The following is a 20,228-nucleotide window of genomic DNA, read 5'->3' as shown; positions in this document are numbered from 1 at the left end:
TCTTGGCTTCCTCATCAGTCAAATGGAGATGATAATACAACCTTACCAGGTTGTTGGTAGAATTATAGCTAATATACAGGCTATCCAAAAAATGTATACATACATGCCTGACAGCTGATATAGTTCCATTGATGTTTCTTTCTTTACAGATTTAACCCATTGGAATTAAGTGTGTATACATTTTTCGAGACACCCGATAATTTAAAAGAGAATAGAAAAGCAAAGCACAGTGACTGGCAGCTGGAAAATTTGACATGAACTGTGACTGAATATAATTTATATCAACAGGGAGCATCTGGAGGATGATAGGAAGGGGACAAAAAACCTTGGTAGAAGGTGACGCTTGGGATTTAAAATTGTGAAGAGAGAATGCAGTGAGAAGCCAATAATTACTATAGAAGATCAGAAAATGTTAACCTAGTTGAAATCCAAAACAACCCATTCGGGTAGGTAAGCAGTACAGAAGTGCATGATGTGCCCTGGGCAGGCATTCACTCAACACCTCATGTTCAAACACCTCTTGGGCTCTAGAATCAGTGGTGAGAAAAACAGATGTGGTTTTTTACTTCGTGCAACTCTGGTGGAAAATGCAGGCATTAAAATAAATAACAAAACTTGGTGTGGTGAACACAATCTATACTAATAAAAGGGTAATATGTTAATTAGACTGGGAGACCTTCCAGGAGGTCTTCCGGACATCTTTCCGGACAAAGCCATGGTGGAGGGGCCCAGGCAGAGGCGGTTAGGGGCGATCAGGCTGGCAGGGGAGGGCAGTTGGGGACGAGCAGGCTGGCAGGAGGGCACAGTTGGGGGCGAGCAGGCTGGCAGTTGGACATCCCCCAAGGGGTCCCAGATTGGAGAGGGTGCAGGCCAGACTGAGGGACAAACCCCCCTCCCCTCGTGCATGAATTTCATGCACAGGGCCACTAGTACAATATACAGATGATGTATTATAGAACTGTATACCTGAAACCTATATGATTTTATTAACCAACTAGAGGCCCGGTGCACGAAATTCATGCATGGAGGAGGAGGACGGGGGTCCCCTCAGCCCAGCCTGCACCCTCTCCAATCTCGGTGATCGGGCCTAAACCAGCACTCGGACATCCCTATCACAATCCTGGACCGCTGGCTCCTAATCGCTCACCTGCCTGCCTGCCTGGTCATCCCTAACTGCCCCCTCCCCTGCCCCGCCAGCCTGGTCGCCTCTTACTGCCCCCCCCTGCTGGCCTGGTTGCCCCTCACTAACCCCACTGCCGGCCTGGTCATAGGCAGTCATCTTGTGAGGGTGTGAGGGTTAATTTGCATATTATCTTTTTATTATATAGGCTGTCACCCCAACAAATTCAATAAAAAATTTAAATAATACAACATAAAGATAAGTATAAGAATTGCTATGTATGGAACTACAGTGTAAAGCAGAAGCTTTTAACAGAAAGATTATTAGCATAGTATGTGGTTACTGTGTCTCACAAGACTTCAAGATACCTCGAGATATGGGAGAACTAACATGAAAATTTGACACAAGAATGTGAAAGAATCCAGATTAGGAAAATGAGTCACAATTTAAAGAATTCTCAGAAGGGTCTTTTAAAAAAATAACTTTTTTTCCTGATCATAAAAATAAAACATGCTCATATGGAAACTGTAAGAAGGTGGTAAAGTTGAAAATCATAATCACCTATGATTACACTCTCCAGAGATCATCAGCAACATTCTGATGCATTTCCTTTGAGGATTTTTCCCTTTTCATATTTATATTTTATTGGTAATTGGGATCATACTGTATGTCCAACTTTGAGCCTGATTTTTTCCATGTATATATGAGGCCATTAAATACCCTGTGAAAACATGATTTTTAATAGCTGCGTGAATATTCATGGGGCCCTCCTCCTGGCTGCAAGGGGAGTGCCCGGTGGCCAGATCAAAGGAGCAGAGCTGCCACACCTGCCTGTGTGGTCAGGGTCTGGCACTGTGTTCTCACACCTCAGAGCAACATTTTGAGTAGGACATTGTCCAAAAAATCCCATCCTGAGTCTCCCGGAGGAAAAGCACTCTGAAAACCACTTTTTCTTTAAATCATTCATTCCTTGTCACGACAAATATGTACTAATTGATTCAGGCAGGAGGACGGTTTAGTTTGGATTTGAGAAGACTCAGGAGAAAGTTAATAGCTCTCTACAAGCTGTGAGTGAGAAGAGAATAATTTTTGGTGGTTTTTTTTGCAGGGGGGAGGTCAGTTTTGCTCTAGAGGTCACAGAGCAAGACTGGCTCGTATTTCAGAAGCAGTATTTATTTATAAATAATTCTTTATTGTTGAAAGTATTACATATGTGCCCTTTTCCCCCCACTGACCCCCTGCCCCAGTACTTCAGCACCCTATTGTCTGTGTCCATGGGTTATGCATATATGCATACAAAGTCTTTGGTTGATTACCCGCCCACCCCCCCACCCCCCCACTTCACTCTGAGATTCCACACTCTGTTCCATGCTTCAGAGGCACTATTTAGAATCCACACAAAGAAGTCAATGCTTCCTAATAATTACAGCAATAAACTGGTAGTGAGCTACCTTTCGCTTGCAGTGTTCAACAAAGGGCCTGCGAACCACTCACCAGGGGATGGCAGAGGAAACTGCCTAGAGTGGGTGGGAGTTGGAGGGTCACAGAGGAGGAGGGGGAGGGAATGGGGTGGGTTAAAGGCTGCGGTGGGAGGGGACTGCACACTTACCCCTTAGCCAGTCTTATTCATACAGCAGCCCTGAATTGAGCCATGGCTACTCAGAACTTCTAGACAAGAGACATCTTGGCTAAGATTCTCTCATGGAAAGACCTGCCCACTGGAAATGACAGGCAGAGCTAGGATTATGGTTCTGAAATGTCCCAAGCCCTTGTCTAAGTGCTCTCTTTTTCACTGAAGTGTTGGGAATGGAGTATGCAAAAGAATGGGGGAAAGATCAGACACAGATGACGGTTATTATTCCCTTAATCCAGTCTCAGTCACTCTCTGGCTATCCTCCCTTTGCTCTTTATACCAGCTTCTGCTGTGGTCAAAGAAAGGGAGCATCCTTCTGGACCAACACCCCAAAGAGGAGACCTACTCATGCAGCACTACCTTACTTTCTGGTGGGCACACAGAAGGTCTGCTTTAACTTAACCCAAATGGGTGAAGCAAAAAGTGTAGGATTAATTACGACTGGGCTGAAACCTAAGAATAGCTTGGTCTCCAAATGATACTGCCGTACAGAAATGACAGACTACCATGTGGTGTGGAGTTATGTAAACAGCTATTTCCCAGCTTCTGGCCTCACGTTGCCCACACAGGTAGTCTTTAAAGCCTGGAGTCGTAAAAGGAGAGCGTGTATGTGTGCAGAAGAGTGGACAGCTGGCCGAGGCACAGACCCATGCTTATAGTCAGAGCTGATGACGGACAACTGCATTTCTCCTCGCCAGAATCAGAGGAAGTCTATGAGAGCTCCTAGGTCAAATGCCCCCATTTTAAAGAGAAGGACCAAAAAATGAAATGACTTGCACAGAGTCACGACTCAGCAAGAGATGGCTACAATTTAACTTTGCATTTCACAGCCAGCAGTGCAAAGTTTTAAGCAAATGAGTAACATCTGGAGAGGATTTTAATGAGAGGATTAAAACGGAGAACCAGAAAGGGGTGAAAGAAAACAAAAGGATTTGGGAGAACATGATTTGTCAAAAAATGTCAGCTCACATTACGTTAAATTCAGAAGCAGAGAATCCTGAAGTATATGTGTACAAATGAAGTAATCCGGACTGGCCTCAAAGTTGCAAATGTGCCTGAGCATCGCAATACAATGGGAGCAGTTGTACTCTATAAACCAGTGGTTCTCAACCTTCTGGCCCTTTAAATACAGTTCCTCATGTTGTGACCCAACCATAAAATTATTTTCGTTGCTACTTCATAACTGTAATGTTGCTACTGTTATGAATCGTAATGTAAATATCTGATATGCAGGATGATCTTAGGTGACCCCTGTGAAAGGGTCGTTCGACCGCCAAAGGGGTTGCGACCCACAGGTTGAGAACCGCTGCTATAAACACTTTCCATGTAAGCTACTGCTTCTATCTCTGTTCATTTAACATGTCCTTCCTTTCAGGTTTAATGCAAATGCATAAACTTAAACAAGCATGTTCATAACAGACTGTCTCGTGAAGAACAGAATGTAATTACTACCAGCCTCTTTCCTCACAGGCTAAATGGGAGACAGATAAATAAGATGGTTGAGGAGAGGATAATGCATCAATCTATTTACTCAACATTATTACCCCTACAGGGAAAGCAGGAATTTCCGAAACTCCCCAAATGATTCTTGTGTTGTCAAAAGACTGTCAAATCGAAATAATCTTAATGTGAAATTAAAGAGAATATTGCCGTTTGTAGGTTTCCAGAGAAGAATGAAAATAGTACGTAGATAACACACCACTGTCAGATTTATCCAAACATGAGCTTTTAATTCAAAAGCTTAAGAATACATTAGAGGAAGGCAGTGAATTTGGCTTTACTGATCACACTCTAGCTTGGAATAAATGCCTGCTTCAGCATTACATTGAGGATTATTTTATGCCCTTTTCCTGATAAATAACGAACCTTTGAAATACTGACTACTCTGTTCTTTTTTATGCCAGATATTAATCTTTCTTTAAAGCCTGATTCTTGCTATAATCTGATTTGCTTAATGAACACTGAGTAGTCAGTCAATTAATATTTCATTTATGATATTTTTTTCAATCCCCCCCCCCCAAAAAAAAATCCTCTGTGAGATTTTGTTAGCTTCCTGCTACTTTCCTTGAAACAAATACCCATAGTATTAAATTGATACAGATTTGCATGTACTGGCAACTGTGAGCCAAAAATATGTCAAATGGGGGGAGGGAGTGCAGGATATATGGGTATATGAAACAGGGGATCAGTGGAGGTGTTGATGGAGCCAGAACAGCTGAGCCTGGCTTTTGTAGGTAAAAATAAGAGGTGGAGAACAAGCCCCCAGGGATGATACTGTGAAAAATAAACATGGAAGTACAGGAACATAAAAGGTGACAGCTTTGCCAACTACCAGTCTAAAACATCCATCACTAACAACTAATTAGCAGTAACATTAATAGTATCCAGAATGTGATTCCTAGCTTTTTAGCTTTTAGCAAGTCAACATGATGCCAGGTGCATTCAAACAAACAAAGATCTGCACACGTGTGCACGTGTGCACGCACGCACGCATGCACGCACACATATGCAGTTTATCTATGCATGTGAACACCTTGGGATATACAAGCAGCAGGTGGGACTGCACCCAGATGTGGGGTGCTACAGGACTACTTGTATTTTCATCTCAAACCCTTCAGTATTTCTTTTTTAAATATATTTTTATTGATTTCTAAGAGGAAGGGAGAGGGAGAGAGAGATAGAAACATCAATGATGAGAGAGAACCATTGATCGGCTACCTCCTGCACGTCCCCACTGGGAATCGAGCCTGCAACCCAGGCATGTATCCTTGACTTGAATTGAACCAGGGACCCTTCAAGTCTGCAGACCAACGCTCTATCCACTGGCCCTAAATGCAATAAATGCAGTGAAGCTGGAGTGACATGGGAAGTTACCTGTCAGTCAAACCTGAGAACAGAGATCACTGACCAGTATGGGCAGGGACACTGCAAGCCCAGAAATATTTTGGATACATAATCCCCTCAACAAAGGAGCTCACTCTTTTGGCTCTTGGCTCTCCCACAGCCACGAGGACCCCACATACAATGGACTAATGGACTGCGGCTGGGAATATAAACTAAGCTAGCCTGATGCTGGACTGGACACCTTCTCCAAAATGGAGCAAAAACTCGTCACTGGCTCTGATTTCAGCCTGTTAAAAGCAAAATGGGACTTCTTCCTTGGCAGGAAAAGGGAAATGGGACCTTAGAAACTCAGGATTGTAATTCCACAAGAAAAGCTTTTTACAATACCTCATTTCTCCCATGCAAGTCTCAGAAAATTCCTTTTCTCCAGATATCGTAAGAAGCCCACTTTGATAAGCCACAGATGGGAACAAGCACCTCTCCCCACCAATAACAATTCTACCCCCTTAAATGTATTTCAGATTCTTCCACTTCTCCTAACTTAGTCCAAGCTACATTATTTCCTCTGATCTACTGCAATGCTCTCCTAACCGGCCTCCCAGCATCCACTACCACCCACTCTCCAATTTATCTTCTCCACTATAGCCAAAGAAAATGCTTCATACAAATGTCTTCATGTTGACTTCTGCTTAAAGACCATCAATGGCTTCCCCCTGCTCTTAGAGTAAAGACCCCATCCTATAACATGGTCTTCAGAGCCTAACCTATTCTGGCCCTTTTCTCCTCCTCTAGACTTATCACTTACCTCTTTTAATAACCTGAGCAACTCCTTTCTGCCAACAGCCTCTGTATGCTTTGCCTGGAATACTCTCCCTCTGCCTTTTGTCTAGTTAACACATCCAATAGATCTCAGCTCTCACACTGATCGCTTATCTACATAAGGTTGGTTTGTTTTCTACTATATGTTCTTACAGAATTATATTCCTATCATCCTAGGATTTATCTCAATTTGAAGTACATTTTTATTAGTGTGACTGTCATATGTTACTCTTTCCCAATAGGTTATAAATTCCATGAGAGCTCAAACCATTTCCATTTTATTTCTCATCATCATAACTCCAGAATAGGTACTCACTATAAACAAAACATTTTCATAAGGCTACTGCTTATTGAAGAGTAAGATATCCCTTGGCTACAGAATCCATAAATCACCAAATCACCATATGTAGGTACCCAGATATGGATTATCAATGGTCTGCCCCGCGGGAGTTTCTTCTCAACAAAAGGAAGCACCTCCTGGGGGAGCATCAGCCTTCCACATCAATACAAGCCCCTCACTCTTGGAGAAAAAAGAGAACTTGAGCACCATACACACTGTTTCCCTATCCTCATTATACCACTTTTAGACGAAACCTACTCTTAGATAATGGTTAGATATTTGCCCTTCCAACTTCATGCAAACAAAGAGAAAAGCAAAACACAACATAAAGCAAACAAAACCCTGTAAAAACATAACTAATGACGTGGGATAGAGTTTCAGCATAAATAATACAGGAAAGGGGTTTTACTATTATTGAAATAAATTTTAAAACTCTAAATAAAATATTAAATTTCATAGACAAATCATTTAAAAATTCCTTGCCAAGGAAGAGAATAAAATACCCACTAAGAAGCAAAGTTATAGCCCTAGCTGGTTTGGCTCAATAGATAGAGCATCAGCCTGCAGACTGAAGGGTCCCGGGTTCAATTCCAGTCAAGAACGCATGCCCAGGTTGCGGGCTCAATCCCCAGTAGGGGACGTGCAGGAGGCAGCCGATCATTGATTCTCTCATCATTGATGTTTCTATCTCTTCCTCCCTCCTCCTCCCTCTCTGAAATAAATAAAAACATACTTAAAAAGGAAGAATTAGCAAAGTTATAGGGTCTTGTAAAGCTTCTTGAATATATACACACACACACACACACACACACACACACGAAATTCATGCACTGGGGGGAGTGGGGGGGGGGGCAGGGGGCGCGTCCCTCAGTCCAGCCTGCATCCTCTCCAATATCCTCAGGGGATGTCTGACTGACAGTTTAGGCCCGATCCCATACCAGCAGTCAGACATCCCTCTCACAATCCAGGACTGCTGGCTCCCAACCACTTGCCTGCCTGCCTGCTTGATTGTCCCTAATCACTTCTGCCTGCCAGCCTGATCACCCCCTAACAACTCCCCTGCCAGCCCGATCGACGCCTTACTGCTCCCCTGCTGGTCCGGTAGCCCCCAACTGCCCTCCCCTGCCGGCCTGGTTGCCCCCGACTGCCCTCCCCTGCAGGCCTGGTCCCCCCCAACTGCCCTCCCCTGCCAGCCTTGGTCCTCCTCAACTGCCCTCCCCTGCAGGCCAGGTCCCCTCCCCCCACCCAACTGCCCTCCCCTGCTAGCCTGGTTGCCCCCAACATGCCTCCCCTGCTGGCCTGGTTTCCCACAACTGCCCTCCCCTGCCGGCCATCTTGTGACCACACAGGGGCAGGCATCTTGTGTGAGGGTGTGATGGTCAATTTGCATATTATTGCTATATTAAATAGGATATATATATATATCTTATCTCACTATAGAATGTCACCTATTGTTAATGGCACTCACATTCATTCAGAGTTCTCTTGAAGTTCCTATTTCAACAGTATTTCAGATATTGGTTACTTAGCATGCAATCACTAAAGCCTGATTTGTTATGTGCTAATCACTATTTTTATGGTATAAATCAGATAAACTGCTTTAGAAGACTTGATTTTATCTGTAAAAGAGAATATCACATATAAAGGAATTATTGGGTCACATTATTCTTAATTAAAGGCTAAAAAGGGTAAATATCAAGCATGTTTTAAAAACAGTTACCTATACATATATCCTGAGAACTATACTACTGGAAATATGCATAATTTAAAACCCACTTCCCTTTTGACAAAGTATTTGCCATTAATTTGCAAAAGTCATCTTTTTCAAGCACAGATCACATAAGCATTATTTATTAGTGGAAAATCCTACTCAGACCTGAAAAACCATGTATAAATCATTTACAACACATTGTACTATTATAACATTTAGAGGAGTTAAACATCCTTTATGTTTAATGGCCCTAGATAAGATATCTAAATCATAGAAGACTTAAAAACATCAATATCCTCCATTTTATAGAAGCCAAGAAATAAGATGGTGCAAAGCAGTTGATTTACAGAAGCACACACAGCCAACAAAGGTTAGAGCAGGTCATAGCTTCCAAGTTTTCACCCACTTCTTAGCAGAGAGCATATTCTGACTGTGGGAAAGATTAAAATGTGAAAGAATAAAAATGTACCCAATCCAATCTCTTTCCACGTTTCCTTATATCATTGTTCTCCCTTTACCCACATACTCTGATCTCAAAATATAATTTGTTTAGTAAAACAAAAGGCCACATTTAATACTGGTTCTGTGTCACCTGATAAAATCAGCTAAACTCTTTCAAATAAGATGTGAAAAGGAAATAATAAAATGAGGGCAGTGTCAGTTCATCACTAAATAGACAGTATTGACTTCTCCTGGATATATTTGCCAAATAATAACCTAAGTTCACTCTATTACCAAAATAATTTAAACCCTATGGTCAAATAGGAACATACACTCTGTTAATTTATGAGCCCAATATCTTCAGGGATGTGTTATCAATGTATATGCTATATCCTGGTTGGGTAGAGGGTCTCAGGTCCTCAGTCAGGAAAGTGCCGCTAGGGCACCACTCCTGAGCAGTCAGATGCCATGTGCGCCATTCCTGAAGAACCCCCAACCACCAAAGTTTCCAGAGCCTTCCCTGGCAAATTTCCATTGATTCTAGAAAAGCCGTGGTAGGGGCCGGGGGGAAGGAAGATAGTTATGGGCATCAGTCTGGAGGAAACAGAACAGATGGTCTGGGAAGAGGTACAACTTCCACCTGACTTGAAAATCGGGGCACCTCAACCCTGATATGCCAGGAGGGATCTGAAAGTGCTTCCTGGGGTCCCAGGGTAGAGACTGCTGCTGGGAACAACTCTTTTCTTAGTTTCTCAACCCTGCCCCTCAGATGTTTTCCTTTGCCTCCTTCCCCTACTTGCAGAGTGGGAACAGGAAGCTGTTTGTGTGAAATCTCACACAGGCACTGTTTAATCTAACAAGCAGGAACCAAGTTCTGAGAACACATCTTCTGCAGCAGTTCTCAACCTGTGGTCGCGAACAATGAAAATACATCCTGCATGCCAAAACCGGTTTGGCTCAGTGGATGGAGCGTCGGCCTGCGGACTGAAAGGTCCCAGGTTCGATTCCGGTCAAGGGCATGTACCTGGGTTGCGGGCACATCCCCAGTGGGAGATGTGCAGGAGGCAGCTGGTCGATGTTCCTCTCTCATCGATGTTTCTAACTCTCTATCTCTCTCCCTTCCTCTCTGTAAAAAATCAATAAAATATATTAAAAAAAAATACATCCTGCATATCAGATATTTACATTACGATTCATAACAGTAGCAAAATTACAGTTATGAAGTAGCAACAAAAATAATTTTATGGTTGGGGGTTACCACAACATGAGGAACTGTATTAAAGAATCGTGGCATTAGGAAGGTTGAGAACCACTGTAACATTAAGACCAGAAAAGACAGCATAAACTAGACGGTGAAGAAAATGAGGGGAAAATAATGGAGGCTCACAAGTTTAAGCAATGTGTTTTAAAAACACCTGAAAGAAAAAAAAATCAGCTCTAAGAACTTCAGTTTGCACCATACAGCCCACAAACTAAAGGCCTTGACAATACATCCCTACAACCCTGAAGAATATAGTTCTCATGCTTCTTCCACACATCAGCCGAGGCTGAAAAATGTGAGTCCTCGTGGAAATTGCAGTGATGGACTCTTGCTGTCGAGTCTCTAAATGGTCCTGTTTCTCTTTGCATGCCCACTGGTGAATGTCAAGTGCTCATCCTAGAACTATCTAGATCCCGATGCACCAGCCTCCTTCCTGGAAATGAGCTCTAAGTTCAGACTTAGAAAGGAACCTGTCATCACTCTGGGGTCAGCATGGGCTGCCAGAGCTTAAAAGGGGGCCCAGAATCTCTATGCTCCTTGAGTTCTCTCGGGTGGGAAACTTCCATTCCCATCAAAATTGTAAGAGACAAAAAATTCATCAGGAAGTGTGTCGCAATTTCACAGACCGACAGGTGGAGGCGCGTGGCAATACATCTTTTATTACCGCCCCTGACAGCTACAGATTGCATGCTGAGTGTAACTGGGCTGATACACACCTTCTGCAGGTGCACCGTGGAGAAGAGAATTTTTGGACATTTTTCTAGCTATCACAGACAAAGGTATGGAAATAAATTTCCTGGTAGTCCAAAGAATGTTTCTCTCTACAGCTTCAAATACTCTCTCTAGTCACGTAAGCCTAACATGGGCATTTTAATGCTTGGTAAACTTATTTTAAAACACGACAGGCTGGCCTGCATGAAAGGTTCTCTTCTCTGGGTTTAGAAAATGATTTGTAATCAGTGATTCTATATATAGGGAATGTGACTTTCCTTACTAAAGCATCAGGCTTCAAAAGGGAAGATATTCATGACATACATAAATCATTGGGATGATTAAACTTGATATTCTAAATCCGATTTTCATGGTTAGACAACTGAAATTGTGCTATACCCTTATAGCAGTTCTAGCTAGCAAGCACTACAGCTTAGAGAAGCTCATTGTTCAGTAGCCAATAACACTGACATCACACTGAATTTGGGAAAAGAACCTTCCCAGCAGCACTCACACCTGATAAGCACATTTGGTAAATTAGTGTAGATGAATATCAAAAGCAGAAGTGGGACAATCACAGCAATTAAACCACGTGGCCTAACAATGATGGTGTAAACATATTTACATTATATCATATAGGGGAATCAATATAATTTACATGTACTTAATTACAGTCATCCAATATGCCTTAAAGTGAAACACCAAATTCCCCGATCTCAAACTGAAGTCTAGGTGACATACTATAATGGCATTTAATTGTATAGCTTTCATTAATTTCAGTGAGAAGCACAGACCCCAACCAACCTTGCATAACCCTTTAAAAGCTTGCCTTAAAACTCCATGACTTCACCTTGTGGAGCCTGGACGATGACCAGGACCAAGTGCATGGCTAATGGATTGGATCGACAGAGTGCTACAAACCGGCTGAAACAATGTGGCCACTGTTTCATCGAAAAGGAAATAATCCTCTGCCACAGAGTCCGAGCTCCCGGCCCCACAAGGTAAAGAGTCTTCTAAAGTGCATCAGGATCAGACATTTGTGATGATTAATTTATGTGTCAACCTGATTGGGCTGCGGAGCACCCGGATATCTAGTCAAACATTACTCTGGGTGAGTGTGTGAGGGCGTTTGCATGAGTTTAATATTTGCGTTGGTTGACTGAGTAAAGAGTGCCATCCCCAGTGTGAGTGGGCCTCAGCCAATGAACTGAAGGCCTGAATAGAACAAAAAGGGTGACCTCTGCCTCCTCCAGAAAGGGAATTCCTCCTGTCGTCTGCCTTGAACTGGGGCTCAGCTTTTTCCTGTGCCTTTAGACTCTAAATGAAAGGGCCCTTCCTGGGTCTGAAGCCTGCGGCCTCACACCACACCTGCACACCTATCTCTTGGTTCTCAGCTTGCAGACTCAGATGGAACTGCACCATTGGCTCGCCAACAGCAGACCTCGGGACTTCTCAGCCTCCATAACCACAGGAGCCAATAAATCACACTCTTACACACTTTTAATATATTTATTGTATTAAATACATACAAACACACTGATTGGTTTGTTTCTCTAGAGAACTCTGATGGATACAATATTTTAAGGGAAAAACATCTCCCTATAGAGCCATCCAAGATGTCCTGGGAATGCCTCACTTAGCACCAAGATAACAAAGAGCAGGAAGCCAACAAAGGGCGGGATTACTAGAAAGTAGGTGAAATCTGAAAACACAACATGATTGAAACCTTCCTACTTGGTGTAAGAGGCCTGAAACAAGTAACCAAAAATGTCAGACATGGGATGGGGTGGGGAGAAATATACAGCGAGGAAGGACTGGATGAAAGAGAGAAGACCTGCTCGCAGAGGACTATCATATTGTTCTCCTGAAGAAATTAACAACCACACATATTCAGGTAGGTCCCCCTCCAATCTATGCCCCTCATCACTGCACATGCTGTCCCTCCCCTCAAGGGTAGGGCTCTGACCACACACACGTGCCTACATAAACCCCCCAAACCTTGGCCGAATACACTAAGTAATGCTAACTAAGCTGTACAAAATTTTGTTTTTCCATTCCTGTTGATTTCAATGCCATGGTGCTTCTGAACAATCTTATACATTTTGGAGCCAGTGTTCTCACAACACCCACATGTACTTAGAAGCAAACTTAAAGTTTCACAGAGAGTCGGAGCAGACAGTGTCAAAGGAAAATTTATGGAATTTCAGAAACTTCCAGGATCACAGACACTCTTTTCCAATGTACAAGTTAAAGACGTTCCAGAAAAGCTTACACCTGTCCGGCTGTGTGTAAAGATGATGTGCTGTAGATTGGGCACCTGAAACCTGTGTATTTTGTTAACCAGTGTCACCCAATAAATTCAACAAAAAGGAAAAAAAACAAAACTGGCTGGGTGTACGGAGGTTTGTAAAGTGAAAGGGAAGCTAGGACTCAATATGTCCTAACACGGACAGAGACCTAACTATTTCGGGATTAGTGAGTGCTCAGAGGTCTTTTATCACACCCCACAATGCTCCCCACCCAAGTTTTCTCTCTTTTGCCAGCTCAGGATTCACAGTTTGCACAAAAGAAGGCTGATTCTGAAGTAAGTATTTTGCCTAGGCAAGGCTGGCCACAGCCATGGGCCTTGGTCTCCTGTATATGGTCGGGCCTTTCATGGCCTTGCAAACCCCTCTCCTCCTGCTTCAAATGGCCTTTCTTCCCAGGGGTTAAAAACACATGCTCTAAAGCCAGGCGCTGGGACTAAATACTCTTTCTGACACTTGCTAGTTATTTACCTCTTTGTGCCTCAGTTTTTTCAGAAACAAAATGTGGAAAATAGTAGTGCCTAACACGTAAAGTTGTGAGGAGAAAATGAGTCCACACACATTAGGTTTCTGAAGCAGTCCTGGCCTTGGACATGTCAGTCAGTGTCAGCCCAACTAACCCTGGGGAGTCTCCTACTCATTCTTCTGGACCCAACAGGTGATAAGTGGCACCCAGTTTATTCATGGTATTGATCACACTTATGGAAAGCACCCACTTCCTCGCCCCCAATTGAGCACGAATCGCACCTTCTTTCTGGTTATTTTGCCAGCTCCCAGTGTGATGCTTGGCACACAGGTACCCAGTGACTGTGTGTTGAGTGCCCCAAGGGACAACCTACTCTGACCAGTTAAGCATGTTACCTAAGGGCTGCAGTTTATGTGTGGCGATGGCAATGCAGCAAAGTGAAGCTCCAGTTAGAATTTTGTAAAGAAGCACAATTCACCCTTCTGGTGTAGGATCAAGTCCTGGGATTGTTAATTTGTCTACCTTCATTTGCTTTAAAACCTTCCAAATATGGTCACTTGTGTTTACAAATGTGTGTCTCTTAACAGCATAGAAAAGTGAGCATAAAAAACTGACTAAATCAATGTTCCTTCGGCCCCAAGAGACTGAAGTTCTAGAAATATCTATGAGCAATCTCATATGGTCACCTGTAATTATCAACTGCACATAACACATAGTTATTACTATCAAGTCATTAAAAACGACCTTCTAAGTACAAAGAGCAAAGCATCAGCAGACCTAGAACAAGGCAGAAGTTACAAATACAATATTGAGGCCTGGCTCCCCAAAACGATACTTCCCTTAAGCACATAAGGGTAACAAAATGACCACTAGACTAACCCTGACCCGTTATCTGGTTGATCTTCGTTTCAAAAACCCTTCCATGAAAATTGTTCTTCTTTTGAAACATCCTGCTAGAAACAGGCTCCTGAGACACATTCACCTGATCCTCTGAGTAATTCCCAAGGGTTCACTGAGGGGACCGAGGAAATAGGACACAGGCAGGTAGATGGATGTGCATGTGTATGTGCGCGCACACACACACACACGTATGTTCATTCCAGACCCCAGTTAAGAAACTCAGTATAAGTCACAGCCCTTTTTCTGAGTGACTTTTGGTACTGCTGTATGAAACATCTGCCAGATCACAGATGCCACTGTCAAGTCAGGTTAGTAAAAGCCATGTTCTTTAGTTAAGCACAAAGAAAAAGAAATAATAAAGGTATTCAAATGTGCTAACTGTAACAGGAAAGAATAGATGAATTTGCATTTTGTGTTCCCCGGCCCCATATATTTCTCATTTAATTAAAAGAATTTGAGAAGATGAGTCTACACTTACCTGGCTACTATTTAGGATGATGAAGGCTAAGGAACATCCTAGAAAACAATATTTATTTGTGGTGGGAAAACAGCACATCTGAATGAAATAATAAACGAAAGAGCTACTACCAAAGTCAGGAGAAAGATTCCTGAAAGGTTCAGCTGCTTTAGTTATACCAGAAAGTAAACTGGGGACATGCACCCCAGGAACTTACTTACCACGATATCCTCAGGAAACGTGTCTCTGCTGAAGGAGCCATCGTCAAACATGACCTCGTAGAAGGTCTGTGATGTCACAGCGATCACTCTGCAGCTGTAGTACCGGGTGTTCCGGTGCTTCGTGATGACGGTCTGCCCCACAGAGATGCCCCTCTCGCCAGCCTTCAACTTCTAATGAGGGGTGGAGGCAGAACAGAGAAAAGAAAGAGGAAAAATAGAAAAGGACAGAAAATAAAAGAAATATATTTTTTTAAAATAACAGTAATTGGCTTAGTAATATCATTTTTTATTTTTTAACTTTTTATTGGGGAATACTCTCAGACTTAAAAGTTGTAAGGATATGAATGGTACAAGAGCACCCATATATTCTTTGACCCTTTATCTATTCCTATTAGCATTTTACCATTTCCTTTATTTGCATATTATACTTCTATTTTATATATGTGTATATTTAAGTATTATATACAAATTGTGTGTGTGTGTGTGTGTGTGTGTGTTCACACGCAAGCGTGCGCCTGCATACTAGCCCCTCACCACCAACCATTTGAGCTTTACTGGGCTTTTATTCATAAATACATCAGTGTGTGTTTTCTAAGAAGAGGTGTTCTCCTTTACATAACCATAGTTACATAACAGTTACAGTTACTAATGTTAGTAAATTTAACATCGACATGTCCGATCCTCTACAATGCATATTCCAATTTTGTCAACTGAGCCGAGACTCAGGGCCCCCAAGCCCCTGATCCCCACACTCCAGTGCAGGACACAGTCTAAGGTCAGGCACTGTATGTAGTCACCACAGCTCCTGAGCCACCCTTAATCTGGAACATTTCCCCAACCTTCCTTTGTCCTTTATGATAGTGATACTTTTGAAGGATACACTCCTCCCTCCCCCTGCTTTGTGAATAGAGCATTTGTCTGATGTTTCCTCGTGATCTGATCCAGGTTGTACGTTCCGGTCCAGAACCCCACACAGGTGATGCTGTGTTCCACTCAGGATATCACATCTAGAGGCACATGCTGCTTGTCTGCCTCTCCATGGGGATGTGAATTTTTATCATGGTCAAAAGTATGGTCCAATTTCTCTACTTCATAATCACCCTTTTCTTTTATTACTAATGAACAATCTGTGGGGGAACTTTAGCACCACACATATATCCTGCACACTTCTGCTTGGATTTAACATCATGGATGAGCCTTGCCCAATCCAGCTTTACTATGGGGATGGTGAGAACTGCAAATACTGCATTTCACTATGACATTTGTTCCTTTGTGCCTGTTATTTTAACACTGGGTTTACCATCTTACAGAGACAGTGGTTTGGCTCTGAATTCTAAGCTCTGCTTCTTTAGCTACATGATCTTGGAGATGTTACTTAGCCTTCCTCAGCTTCAGTTTGCTTATCTACAAAAAGGGGATATTTATGTGGAAGGTCTGCTGTAAAATAGGATGAAGTACATAAAATACCTAGACTCATAGGCAATTTGTTCACAGCAAATGTGAAATGGCTTCATTTTGGGAAATGAAGAACATACGAGAGACCCGGTCAGTAAAACTCCTCCCTCCTTACTCAGCAGTGTGTATGCCTGTGCAGCACCCTGATTCACATGACAAAGCTTAATCCAGCTCCAAATCATCGCTGTCCTGCTCTTCACTGCATCCACTCCTGACTCTAACTCTTGTCATAGCACACAGCTATGGTCCTTAGGAAGGAAGGCATAGTGTGGTCTTCTCCCCACACTGCCCAGGTTCCCAGAGCCTTGTTTCTCTCTCACTTAAAGCCCTGGCCAAATGTCACTTTCATGTACTGTCCCTCCTACGACAGGGCACATCCACAGGACAGCACTAGGATCTATCTGTCTTTTTATCCATGGCATCCAGCAGGGTGTGTACAACGCTGTTGCTGAATAATAGATGAATGAATCAATCAATGAATAAAAATGAATGAATGAACTATAAAGATGGGTACAAACACATTTTCAAAATAAGGGAGAATTCGATTCATTCACTGTTTAGGAACCGGCAAAGTAAAAGCAAGTTTCAGGGAGACATTCTCTTTCTGGGGGTAAGGAAGGATGTATGTCGGTAGTGGGAGGGAATAAAGGAGGTTTACGGTGAAATCCACAGGGTGTGGTAAGTGGAAGCAGCCAGTCAAGGGAAAGAAAAGTGATATAGACTTGATAGAGAAAAGGTTGACTCCAGACCACAACCATTTTCTTCCTACTTAGGACATGAAATTTATGCAAATTGACTGGTTGGAAAGATGGCCAGCACACGGATTAAATATAGAGCCTTCAGTTAAATAAAAATATTCATAAGCTTCAAGCATGACCATTTTATGGGAAGTACTAAGGAAAATAGATTTTTTTCATAGTGCTATTTTGATAGGATTTCTGATTTGTTTTTGTAAGAAAAATTTATTGATAAGCATACCCCATAACTGATCATACATCCTCACAAGTATTTCCTGTCAGAAAAGCCCACGAGTCTATTGATGTTAAGAATGTCATTTCTGATCAGAGAAGACAGATGTTATGCAAGGGGGCTCCATCAGATTAAAGAAATGGCCATGGTATTTTGAAGATCAGTATGCAGGCTAAGGCTGTGAAAGTCAAATTTTCTTTAATATGCACTAAGCAGAAATACCTGTTGTTGTTTTTATTTGTTTTTAACACAACTTCTTTCAAAGAAAAGCTAAAATCAGTCAGTTTGAGATGCTGGGGATGTGAAAAAAATGTGAAGTAAAAAAATGTTCTAGAAATTCTACAAAACAAATGTTCAAAGAGTTCCTAAAAAATAATAACACATCTAGAGTTTCCAACACATGTCGATATACATGAGAATCAAATTCTACCCCAACAACTCTGTGAAATAGTTATTTTCACTAAATAGATGAAGTAACTGAGATATAAAGTCAAGTGACTTTTCCAAGGTCTCCCAGTTGGTGACAGGCTGAACTGGGGCCCAGAAACAAGTTTTCTCCCATTACCAGTGCCTCCATATCATCAACCAGGAGAGTAAATGTGGAAAGAAATCAGAGGAGAAATAAAACCAACCCAGAAATTAGACTGATGGTATTTAAGCAGTTTCTTAAAGAACTTTTATTTTCTTTTTCTTTCTTTTTAAACTATGATTTATTGAGTATCTACCTCCTCTGTTCTACATACCTTCTAAGGAACTTCTCATATAAAAATTCATTTAAGCCCGGCCAAATGTAGCTCAGTGACTGAGTGTCAGCCTATGAACCAGGAAGTCATGGTTCCATTCCTGGTCAGGGCACATGCCTGGGTTGCAGGCTGGATACCCAGTGGGGGGGCATACAGGAGGCAACCGATCAATGATTCTTTCTCTCATCATTGATGTTTCTCTCTCTCTCTCCCTCCCTTTATATTAAATATATAAATAAAAATATTTAAAAAGATTTTTAAAATTCATTTCATCTCCCAAATATCTCACAGTATTGAAATAGCCACTAGGATTTGAAGTCTATCTGGTGATGAAAAATGCAGAAATAATTGCATATGCTCTCAGTTTCCACATATGCATACACATGACATGCACACACACACTGCAGTAAGTTGCAAAAATGCCCACCGATCTTCACTCTTCTCTTTTCCCACATCCTTGCAATGTGACTTTGCAGCTCCTCCTATCAAGAGCTGAAGTCTATTTCCCCACCCTTTGATCTGGGGTAGCCTTGTAGCTTAGCCTGCTTTGGCCAATAGAAGAGAGTAGAAGCAATAGTATGCCAACTCAAGAGTCCTTGTACATTTCTGCTGTCCCTAAAGGGGCTCTAGATTCTGTCATGTGAACAAACTCAAGTTACTCTGCTGGCATATGAGAGATCACATTGACCAGAGCTAAGGCCCTAGACATGTGAGAGAATCCATCCAAGAGAAGAACTGTTCTGTAGCTGACCACAGATGAATGAGGCAACCAGCCTGGAACAGAAGAACCACCCAGCTGATCCCAGCCTAAACTATGACATACAGAATCACCAGCCAAAGAGTTGTCATTGCTTTAAGCCATTATGTGTTGTAATAGTTTGTAAAACACACAGATAATATATAAAATAAATACTATGAAAAAATATACTAAAATGTATAACTCCAGGTAATAGAATTGTACTTATTTGTTTCTTTATGTACTTTTCTGTTCTGTATTTTCATTATGTATTTTTTAATAATTCTTGAAAACACTAAAATTAATAAAATACAAGAGTCCTTGCAAGTTTCTAATTCTTCAAATAGCAACCAATCCACAGTTAGATCTACCTAACTGAGATGCTAAAAAAAAGCTGATGCCAAATTACTTAGTAAGACCATCTTCAATATTTATCTTCCAGTTCAGTAAATATGATATAAGAAGGACTTGAGGAAATGAACACTTTGTAAAGTGGAATGATGCACAAATTTAATTATAAAATTTCATCTGACTTATAAATCACATTGAGGCCAAATGTGATGAAACAAAAAAGGCACTTTTATTTTGTTCTTAATAATCATTACTCATTCCTAAGAAATGAATGTTGTTATAATAAAATGAATAGCCGAAACCGGTTTGGCTCAGTGGATAGAGCGTCGGCCTGCGGACTGAAAGGTCCCAGGTTCGATTCCGGTCAAGGGCATGTACCTGGGTTGCGGGCACATCCCCAGTAGCAGATGTGCAGGAGGCAGCTGATCGATGTTTCTCTCTCATCGATGTTTCTGGCTCTCTATCTCTCTCCCTTCCTCTCTGTAAAAAATGAATAAAATATATTTTTTTAAAAAATTAAAAATAAAATAAAATAAAATGAATAGATTATTTTTCTATTGATTTTAGAGAGAGGTGAGGTGGGAGAGAGAGGGAGGGAGGGAGGGAGGGAGGGAGGGAGGGAGGAAGAGAGAGAGAGAGAGAGATATCGTTGTGAGAGAGAAATACCGATCAGTTGCTTCCTATATGCTGGGGATCAAACCCACAATATGGGTATTTCATGCTCTGGTTTGGGGCTGTACTCAT

The 20,228-nt window shown here is 42.0% G+C and overlaps 1 protein-coding gene across 3 annotated transcripts in view; it reads right to left on the bottom strand.

Annotated features, from left to right (window-relative positions):
- The window catches only part of KDM4C (lysine demethylase 4C), a 333,028-nt gene that overhangs the window by 18,740 nt on the left and 294,060 nt on the right, over positions 1 to 20,228 (bottom strand). For all 3 annotated transcript variants that reach the window (XM_070431644.1, XM_070431646.1, XM_070431647.1), the window contains one exon: positions 15,231 to 15,401. In XM_070431644.1, the coding sequence (XP_070287745.1) occupies positions 15,231 to 15,401 (171 nt within the window). The remainder of the gene's footprint in view (positions 1 to 15,230; positions 15,402 to 20,228) is intronic.

The sequence above is a fragment of the Myotis yumanensis genome, unplaced genomic scaffold (genome assembly GCF_028538775.1).
Source record: "Myotis yumanensis isolate MYYU_CA2020_CCGP unplaced genomic scaffold, mMyoYum1.0.hap1 SCAF_12, whole genome shotgun sequence".
NCBI lineage: Eukaryota > Metazoa > Chordata > Mammalia > Chiroptera > Vespertilionidae > Myotis > Myotis yumanensis.
This window is presented reverse-complemented; position numbering and strand designations above follow the sequence as displayed.